We start from the raw sequence: 11445 nt of genomic DNA on the forward strand, positions 1-11445 counted from the left end.
AGATGGCTGAATCCAGATTTTGTAATTGATTCATGGTCCAATGCTGGGGATTAAGGGTATGAGTACTACACCCACCCAAGGGCAAGTAGACTGATTATAATATAAGGGGCAGAAAGAAGCTTGTCCTTTCTCTTTTTCTTGTTGCTTTTCTACAGTTTGCCACCAGGAAATATTCTCCCCTGTGATAGCTAACTGCCAAGCCACCCTATTTTGGAGCCAGTTGATTATGAACTGAAACCTCTACAAACTATGAGCCAAATAAAATTTTCCTCCTTTTGAGTGTCAGGTATTTTGTCTGAGTAACAAGAAGAGTAACTAAGCATTTACTCTTGCACTATAAAGTGAAATCAAATTCTCAAAATTGCAAAAGTGAAGGACTCTGCTTTGAGAAACCCCCAGAGAACCATGTACCAGAACGGTGGCCTAGAGAATTGGTTCCTTATAATTGGACTCAGAGTGCCCAGTGATCCAAGCACTTGACCCCTACAGCCAAGAAGGAGAGAAGCCTGGTTACTGCTCCAGCTGGCAGCAGACCTTGGCATCATCTACATGGCACTGATTTTAGGTGCATGCAGAATGCAAGAGTTGAGAGGTCAGAAAGGTTTCACCCAGATTTCAGAAGGCCTGGGAGGACAGGCAGTGTGCCTCTGAGTGGGCAGTGTGTGAAACTGAAGGTACAACAGAGACCCCAGAAGTTCAGAGAAGCTAGGAACACGAATTATCTGAGGAAAACTACAAGGAGGGAGCAGAACAGGCCCAAGAAATAAGTCATGGAAGCCACACAAACCCTTTGGAGTTCACATCTCACCACAGATTGCCTCATATGCTGCACATGGCACTACAGGACAACGTTTGCCATCATGGATTTTGGCCTTGCTTTTGGTTCCATTGCTTTGTATCCCCCTGGGCCAGGGATATAGCTGAGTGGCATAAGCACCTGCCTGGCAAGCAGAAGGTCCTGAATTTGAGTCCTGGTACTGCAAAAACCAAGCCAAGCCAAGCCAAACCAAACCAAACCAACAAAACCTTTGTATCCCCCTGTCTGGAATGAAAATATCTGTCTTGTACCATTGAATTTTGGGGGTGTTTAACTTTTTTTTTCTCTCCCCCACCTTCTCCTCCTTTTCCTTCCCTATTTTCCTCTTCTTTTCCCTTTCCCCAGTACAGCTTTTCAGCACAGCCTGTGTAGCTTGGGTTGTGTGAGGAGGTGGAGATGGGATCTGGCCTGTGGGCAGTTGGCCAGCCCCTTCTCCACACACAGACACATAGACCATCTAGCTGGTATCTCTTTGGCTTCTTCCTGTTGGTGGCTGTGATTGTAAAGGTTCTAGGAATACTTGTGTGCAGGCTTTTTTTGTGTACACCTGCTTTCATTTTTTGTGAGTAACCACCTAGGAAAGGCTGACCTGGTCATGTGTGAAGTGTGTTTATCATTGTAAGAAATTCTCACACTACTTCCAAAGGGGTGGAAATGCTTCCAAATGTTCTTTAGCAGTGTATGAGCATTCCAGTTGCTCCATATTCCTTTCTTTTTCTTTTGGAGACAGGGTCTTGCTATGCAGTGCAAGCTGGCCTTGAGCTCACTTTGTAGCCCAAGCTGGCCTTGAACTCACAGCCATCCTCTTGCCTCGGCTTCCTGAGTATAGACAGGTTTCCCAACAGAATTATGTTGATATCTTTGTTGAAAATCAGTTCACTCTTCTTAATTCCTAACAGCTTAGCTAGAACTTTTCTTTCCTTTCTTTTCTGTTTTTTTTTTTTTTTTTTTTTTTTTTTCTTTTTTTGGGGCAGGGGGTGGGTGAGTACTGGGAATTAAACTCAGACCCTTGCAGATGGTAGACAAATTCTTGTTTGGTTTTGGTTTTTCTTTCTTTTTTAGTCAGGTTTTTTGTTTGTTTGTTTTATTTTGCTTTGTTTGTTGGCTCAGGCTGCCTTAAGGATGGGGCCTTAAGGCAGGTAGAGGTGGGGATCGAACTGCAGTATCCTATGCCTGTGTTCACATGAGCAGGCGCTTAAACAGCTGAGCTAACCAGCAGGCCTCCTTGTAGACAAGTTCTTGGCCATTTAACTATACATTCAGCCTCTTTTTTTTTTTTTTTGGGCAGGATCTCTATGTTGCCCAGGCTGGTGTCAAATTCTTGGGCTCAAGCAACTCTCTTGCCTCAGCCTCTGGAGTAGTTGGGAGGACAGGCCTTTGGCACTGCATCTGGCTTCAGTCTTGTTTTTTTCAGTGCTGGGGTTAAATCTGAGGCCTAACACATCCTAGGAAGTGCTCTAGCATAGAGCTATATACCAGGCCAGGGCTCTTTTTCTTTTTACTTTTTTTTTTTTTCCCCCCCCGGACAGAATTTTACTATATAGTTCAGGCTGGCCATGAATGCACAACGATCCTTCTGCCTCAGCTTCCTGAGTGCTGGGATTGTAAACACATGCCACCATACCTGGCTAAGGGTTTATGTTTTTTACTGTGTGGAGAAGGGGATATGGATACGCTGCTCAGTGTCCTTTCTGCCTAATGATGACACCACTGGTAGCATCACAGCACACAGACAGACAAGACTGTCCAGTCACAGGGTGTCCCTTTGTAGTTCATTAGGTGATTGTTGGGCCTTTGCTGGCTGCTCCCCCACAGCTTGTGCCTACAGCATGCTGGTCTATTGCTGGTCTCTGCCCTGCGTCCTTTGCTTGGTCCTTCTGAGGCCTGCAACTACCTCCAACCATGTCCCTCTGAGTGCCCTGCCTGCCTGGCACCTCTGTGGGCCCAGTACCTCCATGCTGTAGCATGGAACTGATTTGTGGACTGGTATCTGTCCAGCAGCTGCAATGAAGGAGGCTGCCTTCCTGTCTAAGTTTCAGGATGGCATCTAGCAAAAGTGGCTGCCTCGAGGAGCCAGGCCCGCCACTGTGGGCAGTGACAAGGGGACCACTGTGCCTTGCCAGTGCTGCTGCCCTGCCCAGGCCTGGGCTGCCAGCCTCTCTTGAGGATGTGACATTTCATCCTCCACTGGTCACTTGCACTGGAGTACATCTCTTCAGGGTGATCCCATGGCAGCTTTCAGTGCTGGACTATGGCTACGCAGTGCTGCCAGAGAGATGGCAACTAATTTTATGGCCCTACTGCCATGGCAGTGCCATTCTTGACCCCATGTGTGCCTCTCCCCCCCCCCCCCCGTCTGTTCTTGTCTGCTAAGGGAGAATGTCTTGATTAATGGAGCTCAAAGTTAAAGGAAATTGTTACGGAAAAGTTGAAGTTGAGCATTGCTGGCTTCTGTGAGCAGTTAGGAGCTGTGGGGACACAGCCCCCTCCCAGCCTGGCAGTGCCACTGTGGCCTCAGAGCCTGGGCTGCCCAGGAGGTCAAGGGAGCCAAGGGCTTCTGAAGAGCCCTCCCTGCCTCACCCCACAGCACTCTTCCCACCTCGATGCAGCCCACAGCACAGCAATCCCAGACATGCTTAGTGTGTAGGGCGGTCATCATTGCCACAGTCGGCTGTCCCTTGTCCTTCATGAGACACCAGGGACATGACGTGACGTTGGTGGAGAGCTGTGCCCTTCAGCCAGCTGCTGCTAAGCCTGTGAGGGGAGTGCTGCGGATGTCTCAGTCCTGGGAGGGTGAGGGGTTGCTGTCCCTGGTTCTGTGGTTGGTGGTCTGTGCTGCCCAGTAGCCACTTGGCTGGGCTGGGGCCCAGCTTCATTGACCCTCACTCTTCGTGTGCCTGGTCTGCCTGCAGGCAACATTGAGCAGGAACCCGAGCAGCTTTTCAATAGCTCGGTCCTCCTGCTTCCCTCATTCTGGGCTGGGTTCTGCCTGGGTACTAGGGAGGCGAGAGGCAGGAGAGCCTGCTGCCCTGGAACCCTGCTCTGGACTTCCAGTACCCAGCTCCAGAGTGGGCAGGAGTGGAAGCCAGGTGGCTGAGGCCAGTTGGGGGTTCCTGGACAGTGATTTGTGGGTGCCCTCTGTTACCCTCGGAAGCCACAGAGTGAAGAGTCATTTCCATCCAAGTTTTCCTCTTCATTTTGCCACAAGACAGAATTGTATCACACATCTCCAGAACGAGTAAAATGGCATTTCAGCTTCTTGTCTTTATAGACTCTCTGAACTTTAGGAAAGATCATTCTGGTCCCTTTTCATTAATAATGAAAACCAGAGGGCAATAAAATGTTCTTAGCAAGAGCCGGCAAGAGTGCGGCAGCAGTGAGGGGTGAAGGGTGCGTGGGCAGGAACCACAGGTGTTTCTCAGCTTCTCAGGAGGGCAGAGCTGGGAAGGCGTGGCAGCGGGTGGCCTGGCCCCTGTGCAGGAGCTGCAGCTCAGCGCGGCTTTGGCTTCGACGCAGGAAGCACTGCTGTGGCATGTAGTGCTGTGGGGCTCTCTGGGGGTCCAGCAGAGTTAGTGGGCATCAGAGAATCAGCAGCCAAGGGACCTGGGGTGCAGGCCCGCTCTGGAGAGTCCTCAGAGGACTGGGGCTGCATGGACAGGTGTGGTGCAGACACAGCCTTCTCAAAGTGAAAGTCACGCTGCCTTCCCTTTGTTGTCCTCACGTGAGCTTGCGCTAGGTACTGTGTCTGTGTCTGCACACAGAGCAAAGCTGACCAGGAGAGGAGAAAGAGGACCGAGTATACTCGTGAGCTCCAGGCCCTGAGTTGGGGTGCAGGAACCGCCTTCTTTGATGACCCCTGTACTGCCTCTTTACTGAGCCATGCTGTCCACAACAGGTGACATGTGCTCCCCCTGCCAAGGTCATTTTCTAGATGAAGATGCACAATTGCTTGGGAAGGACTGGGGTGTCCTTGCTGCCCACAACACAAACTTAAAGCCTGCAGGAGTAGATTGAGATGTGAATGTAAACATAAAAACTGCCCACCACGAAAGACCACAAGCAGAACCCAAAGAAAAATTCACCAGAAGTATGAAGGGCTAATGTCCCTGCTATACAAAAAGTCTCTCAAAAGGGAAAAGGGAAAAAAATCTAGCATACTAAGAAGGAAATACAGAGGAGAAGGCACTCAGCCCTCACTTGAAATAAGCTCAGTGCAGATGAAAATCAGAGAGCAGCCCCTTTTCCCACCACTGAACAGTGGGGACTGCCCTGTGACTGCATTGTGGACAGGGCTGTGCAGACAGGCACCCCATGCATGGCCAGTGGGGCTGCTGATGGGAGGTGCCACCCCAGTTACAAGTGCTCATTGTCCTGCTCACCCCTACCCCAGGAGCACCTAGGCTTACAGATGGCCTTGGGGGAACTGCCCTATGTGAGACGGATTGAGCTCAGTGGCCCTCAGCAGGGTCTGGGCAGAGTAGAATAGTATACAGCTGTAGAGAAAAGTGCAGTGGGGGAAAAGAATGAAGATAAGGTACACCTCTGTCACCTTATACTTGCATAAAAATCCTCTGCAATGTAAACATGGAACTTTTAGCATGGCTGTTGGTGGTGGAGGAAGCCTTTTGGTAGTGACTGACTTCTGCTGTTGGATGTTTAAGCCTATGTGTGTGTGCACGTGTGCGTGCATGCATGCGTGCGTGTAGCCTATTCAGAATATGTCAAACCAAACTGGGAGTGGAGTGCTGGGAGAGGTCATATGTTTGCAACAGTTTTGTGGCCGAAACAGTGCCAACTATGTGGGGGATCCATGATCCCACATGGAATCTACAGACATGGGGTGTGAGGCACTGCTGACCCCTGTCCTCCTTGTTTAAAGCAATTCTTATTTCTCTTAGCACATTTTGCACCGCATGATGGTCCCATTCATCAGGAAGCTGGGTTGAGCTTAACCCCCTCCTGCAGTTTCTTGACCCCTTTTGCATTTGCTCTTTAATTTATTCACACTCTGGAGAAACCCTGAGATATTTAAACTTGTGTGTCTGATTTACTTCACAGAAGTTTACAGTCTCAAGGTGTATGTGTTTTCTTGCGAATGATTCAGGTTTATCCTCTACGGCAGGGTAGTACCTTACTGTTGCCTTGCTGCTATAAACATGGGTGTGCATGGGTCACTATAAAATGATGTCTTTAGTTCCTTTGAGAAGATGCCCAGAAGGCGGGTAGCTGGTTGGAACGCAATTTCTAGTTCTAGTTTTTGAGGTTCTGCCTCCTGGGCTGAGGTCACCCTGCCCCGTAGAGGTCTTGTGCATTGCAGGCTGTGCTGCTCCTCTTGAGAGTCAGGATACTGTTGTTCCCTTGAAACTTTGCACCAGCACTGCAGCGGGTTCTGGGGCCACCACGGGTGCTGGGTGCAGTGTCCTGTGCCTGCCTGTGGTGATGCTTTGGGAGCAGGCAGGGGGAGGGGGCTGGGCCAGGTGGCCTGGGGATGGCAGTTCTGGGGTGTGAGGAGGAGAGCAGGTGCCCCGTGAGCCCAGATCAGACCTGGCACAGAAGCGCTTCATGAACCATGCTCAGGAAGTGCAGGCCCTTCTGTCCCCTGGCTCAGGAGCCGTGGTGCTCAGGAATGCCAGACCCACATCTGCAGAGGGTGTGTGTGTGTGTGTGTGTGTGTGTGTGTGTGTGTGTGTGTGTGTTCCAGGAGCCCCAGGTGTGCCCAAAGGCAAGGATCATCATGCAGCCCCCAGTACTGTTGTGCTTACCTGTGATGAGGGCTAGTGGGAAATTAAACACAGCAGGAGTAAGGACCAATCATAGAGTAGTAAAGCAGGAGTAAGGACCAATCATAGAGTAGTAAAGCAGGAGTAAGGACCAATCATAGAGTAACAAAGCAGGAGTAAGGACCAATCATAGAGTAGCAAAACCGTGACAGTGTCCCACTGTAAAGCTATGTGAATATTGTCTCACTCTCAGACTTTATTGTACCATATATATTGAGACAGGGTCTGAACTTAGGGCAGTCCTCCTGCCTCAGCCTCCCAAGTGCTGGGATTATAGGTGTGCACCACCACACCCTGCTTGCACTGTTGATTTTTGGCAATCTCAGCGTATCGTTTTTTCTTTCCACATTGTGAATTTCTTTTCTTTTCTTTTTTTTTTTTAATGTGTTTGGAACAGAGTCTCAATACACAGCTCAGACTCATAGTGATCCTCCTGTTTTCAGCCTCCCCAGTGCTGGGATTACAGGCATATGCCACCACACCCAGGGGTAGGGCCAGCAGGGCATGTGGTGCCAGGGATCAAACCCCAGTCCGTGCACTTGCCTAAGCAGGCACTTAGTCTGCTGAGCTATCTTGCTGGCCTCCATATTAGGAATTTTCACCTTCTAAAAGAAGCATTTTGGGCATTTCTTTTGCAATAAATTGCCAGCATCTGCACTCTTGTGCTTTGAGGCCATTACCATATTTCCTTGAAAATAAGACCATACTGGAAGATAAGCCCTAGCATGATCTTTATTAAAGTCCTTTCCCAAAAATAAGCCCCAGTTAAGATCCCAGGCAGATGCGTTTAATACACTTGTTGTAACATATGACAGACATAAGGAATTATAAAATAATACTAATACATAATTCCATAAGAATAACATTATTGACATTAATACTTAAAATGAATGAGACTATAGATCATTGTAAGTTTGTGCAAATACTCAAGTGGGCTCCTTTGAACAAGTACTAAACACCTCTGGGACAGGTGGACTTGAGCCGTGTTGCCGAATGGCCAGTGGGAACCAGGCATGATTCAAGAATAACGCACACACTTGGTAACACACGCATGTAGTTGTACTTAATATGAATCTTCACAATTTAGTACTTCATATAATGGATATGTGTGATACACTCTTAGGAAATAAAGAAACATTTTCTGAATTTTGGTGCCTACAATTTTTCCTCACTTTTGCATGGACCATCATTTTTTAAAAAAATTTTATTTATTTGTGTGTGTGTGTGTGCGTGCATGTGTGTGTGTGTGTGTGTGTGGCCAGCTCAGCCCACCAGGGGGCGGGGCTGGCTGGCATGTGGTGCTGGGGGATTGAACCGCGGTCCCTGTGCTTTGCTAAGCTTGTTCTAAGTAGGTGCTTTAGCCCACTGAGCCATCTCACCAGCCCCTGGACCATCATTCTTAACTGTCATCATTTTTGTTGCTACTCCTGTCTCACAAGTCTGCAGTTAACACTTAGTTTAGTGGAAACCTTGTTAAGTCTCACCTGCAAGAGGTTGTGGCTTGGGTGAAGAGTTCATGGGATAAAATCACTGACAGCTGTGTTGCCAGTGCACCATGAGCGGGCTGCGTGGACGAGAAGCTCATAAGGAGGGCTCTGTTGCTGGACGTGCGAGATTGGGGCCAGTGGTTCCGCAGGAAACTGAAGTCAGGCTCGGTGTAGTGACACATGCCTACCTCAGCACTCCAGGGGCTGAGGCAGGAGGATTGCTGAAACAAAGGCCTGCCCAGGCTACATACCAGACCCTGTCAGAAAAACCAAAGCAGAGCATGAAATTTAGAGTTAGGGTGATGGTCTAGAAGAGGATGTGACTGTATAGTGAGTCTACCACTTACGAAGGAATCCATTCTAGGAGAACATCCCAAAGTCAGATTTGTTGGTAAGTTCGACAAAGTGAGTCTTACACACCTTTGACACAGATGTACAATATAAAGCATAAAAAGACAGGACACATACAAACCTGTAAATAAACTACTTTTACCTCCTCAGCTCCCTCAGAATGGTGGTACAGCACATAGAGCAGCTGGCAGGCAGGACCACAGGGAGCCAGTGGACAAGAGAAGTGCTACTGGGAGGGGTCATCAGCAGGAGGAGGCAGCAGTGGGCAAGGTGGGGTTTGGCCCACAGCTGGAGCTGTTGCAGCTTAAGGATCACTTAAGAGACTACTTCTGAGACTTGCCTGCTGCTTGCGCCTACGAGTCTGTTTGCATCTGCAGAAGTTCACAGCTCAGTTGTTCATAAGACTTACTATATTTGAATAAATGTAAATTTTTGCACATGAATAAATGTAGAGTCTGAGCATGCTCCCTTGGGTGACCCTTCAGTGCCTCTGAAGCTGTGCCCCCAGGCCCTGCCTGTTCTCAGGTGCTCAGGGCCTGCCTGGGGTACTCGCCTCACACCCAGTGACTGCCTACTTTCCTTGGCACTTTAGCCTCCCTGCTTCCTCCAGGGACCCCTGACCCACCCCTGGCTCCTCTCCCCTACTTGTGTGTCCCCAGTCTTGGTTTTGTTTCCCCTACTAGGGATTGAACCCAGGGCCTTTGCATTGAGCTAACATCCCCAGCCTTTTATAGTTTTTATTTTGAAACTTAAGTGTCTGAGTTGCCTGGGATGGTCTCAACCTTTTAATCTTCCTGCCTCAGCCTCCCAGAGAGCTAGGCTTACAGGCCTGTGCCAGCATGCCCAGTCACATTTCCATTTGATAGGCTTTTCGCTCTCTGAAATTGCCTCAGCAGACTCGTGCCTCGAGGTGGGGTTCACACAGACCCTGCTGTGGCGCGTGTGGCCCTGGCTTGCCCTGTGCAGCGGGCATGTGCGTGTGTATGCAGAGTGTGCACCTGTCAGCCCTGCAGGTGTGTGCTCCTTGAGTATAGACTGCAGGTCTCCTGTGGCCGCTGCCATCTGACCCCTGGACTGAGAGGACTCGGCTCTGCCAGACGCCTCCACCCAGCAGTGCGCAGTCAGCCTTGGGTACCTGGAAGTTGGTTGTGGAGCTGGAGACAGGAAGGGACAGAGCTGAGCCAGTGCTTCACGTTGAGAAGGTTGCCGAGCCACCTCCTAACTCTGTATTTTTTCCCCAAGACCCCCCAGGTTCCCGGTGGCGAGATTACGGTGCCTTGGCCATCATCTTGGCTGGAATTGCATTCGGCTTTCACCAGCTGTACAAGGTAAGTTGTGCCCCTGGGGGTGCAGGGCTGTGTCCTGCCACCTTCTGGCTTTCTGTCCCTTCTCCCAGTCCAGGGCTTACTTGGTGGTAGAGGTGGGATGCTGATGTGCCCACAGACTGTAGGCACAGTTGGTGGGGGAGTGGTAGGTGCACTCGTGGGCAGTGGGGGTCAGATCCTCTGAGCAGTGCCTGACACACAGTGATGGTGTGTAACTCATGAGGGGTGCAGTGGCCCAGTGGTTAAGAGTGTGCACCTGGACCCGCTGGCTATGCAGCCTTTGCTGCCACTGTGCCTGGCTTTGGTGGCTTTTTTTTTTTTAAGGCCCTAAATGAATTCCTAACCTTGCCATTGTAACTTTTCGCACATAAAATGTGTTTAAACCTTGCACTCTCAGATTTTTAGTGTTTGACTTGGTAGGAGAGCTAATGACAAGCCAGGTGTGGTGGTGTGCATGTAATCCCACCTATAATTCTAGGAGGCTGAGACAGGAGGATTCCACGTTTGAGCCCAGCCTGGGTAATTTAGAGATCCCATCTCAAAATTTTAAAAAGAAAGGGGGTGCTAGAGTTGTAGCATTACTGATCTTGGGTTCAGTTCCCTATACAGGAGAGGGGAAGAGGGAACCTAATGGTGTAACATCTGTTGCTGGAGTTGGAAGTTTCTGTGCAGAATTCCTGAAGCAAAATGTCCCAGGACCTGTCCCTCTGAGCCAGTGCCACTTTCAGATCATGGGAACAGGCAGGAAGACATGACATGGAATTCTTAGATGAGTGTCCCATGGAGCTTGACACGTGGGTTTGGGTGACACATGGCTGCCATCCCATTTCCATGGAGGAAGTCTCCTACCTCTGCTTCTAAACAAGAGAGACACCTAAATGATCAGTCCCAAAAGTAGCCCAAGAATTTCTAGAACTTCTGTAATAGTTCTTTAAAAAAAGAGGAAGGGTGGTAAGAAGCTGCCATCTCGTTCTATAGATCGGGGCAGATTCAGGCTGGGTTGGGAATGTGCACCTGCCCTTGTCACTTCCGACCCAGAGATGGTCTGTGTTGGGATTCTTGACTTTCATCCCTAGGAAATTTTCCACCTGAAACATCAGGCTACATTTGATGAGTTTTGCCTCAGTAGTGGGTAATAACTCACACAGTGGCTAAAAAGCACTTTGCAAAATAGAAAGTGCCTCTCCATATGCTAAATGACCAGCTTCACTTAGGAGGCGTTCTTGAAATGACTTCTCCCACAAACCCCTGTGAGAGCCCTCTTCCTTCCCCTCTACTCAACCCTTAATGGAGAAGTTTACATCTTTTTCTTCTATCTGGGGCCCAAAGTTCTGCCTCCCAACACCAGCAGGCTGCACCATGCTCACCCAGTGTTGCCCATTCCACAGTGGTCCCTACTCTCCACTGGATCCCAAACTGGTGGCCTCCAGCTCTGCCCTGCCCGTGGCCCTGCAGCTGCCTCCTTGGCTTGTGTTCCTCCTGGTCTGGTCCTGTGTTCTCCTGTCCTGTCAGGCAGTTCCTTCTGTCCTGCCTTCTAGTCCTTCGGACACTTCACACTCTGCCTTCCCATAGTTTAGGAGATAGTGAGGCGACCTCTTCATCAGCCAGTGGAAAACCATGCGCTGTCACCCCATGGAAGGGCCAGGGGTCCCAGTGTCTGTTGTTGGTTTTCCTTTAGTTTCTCC

At 49.6% G+C, this 11445-nt stretch overlaps 1 protein-coding gene across 2 annotated transcripts in view; it reads left to right on the top strand.

Moving 5' to 3' along the window:
* Pex14 (peroxisomal biogenesis factor 14) overlaps positions 1 to 11445 on the top strand; it is a 150627-nt gene that overhangs the window by 132793 nt on the left and 6389 nt on the right. For both annotated transcript variants that reach the window (XM_023699549.1, XM_012516566.2), the window contains one exon: positions 9678 to 9763. In XM_023699549.1, the coding sequence (XP_023555317.1) occupies positions 9678 to 9763 (86 nt within the window). The remainder of the gene's footprint in view (positions 1 to 9677; positions 9764 to 11445) is intronic.

This window comes from Octodon degus, unplaced genomic scaffold (assembly GCF_000260255.1).
Source record: "Octodon degus isolate 3935 unplaced genomic scaffold, OctDeg1.0 scaffold00113, whole genome shotgun sequence".
Taxonomy (NCBI): Eukaryota; Metazoa; Chordata; class Mammalia; order Rodentia; family Octodontidae; genus Octodon; species Octodon degus.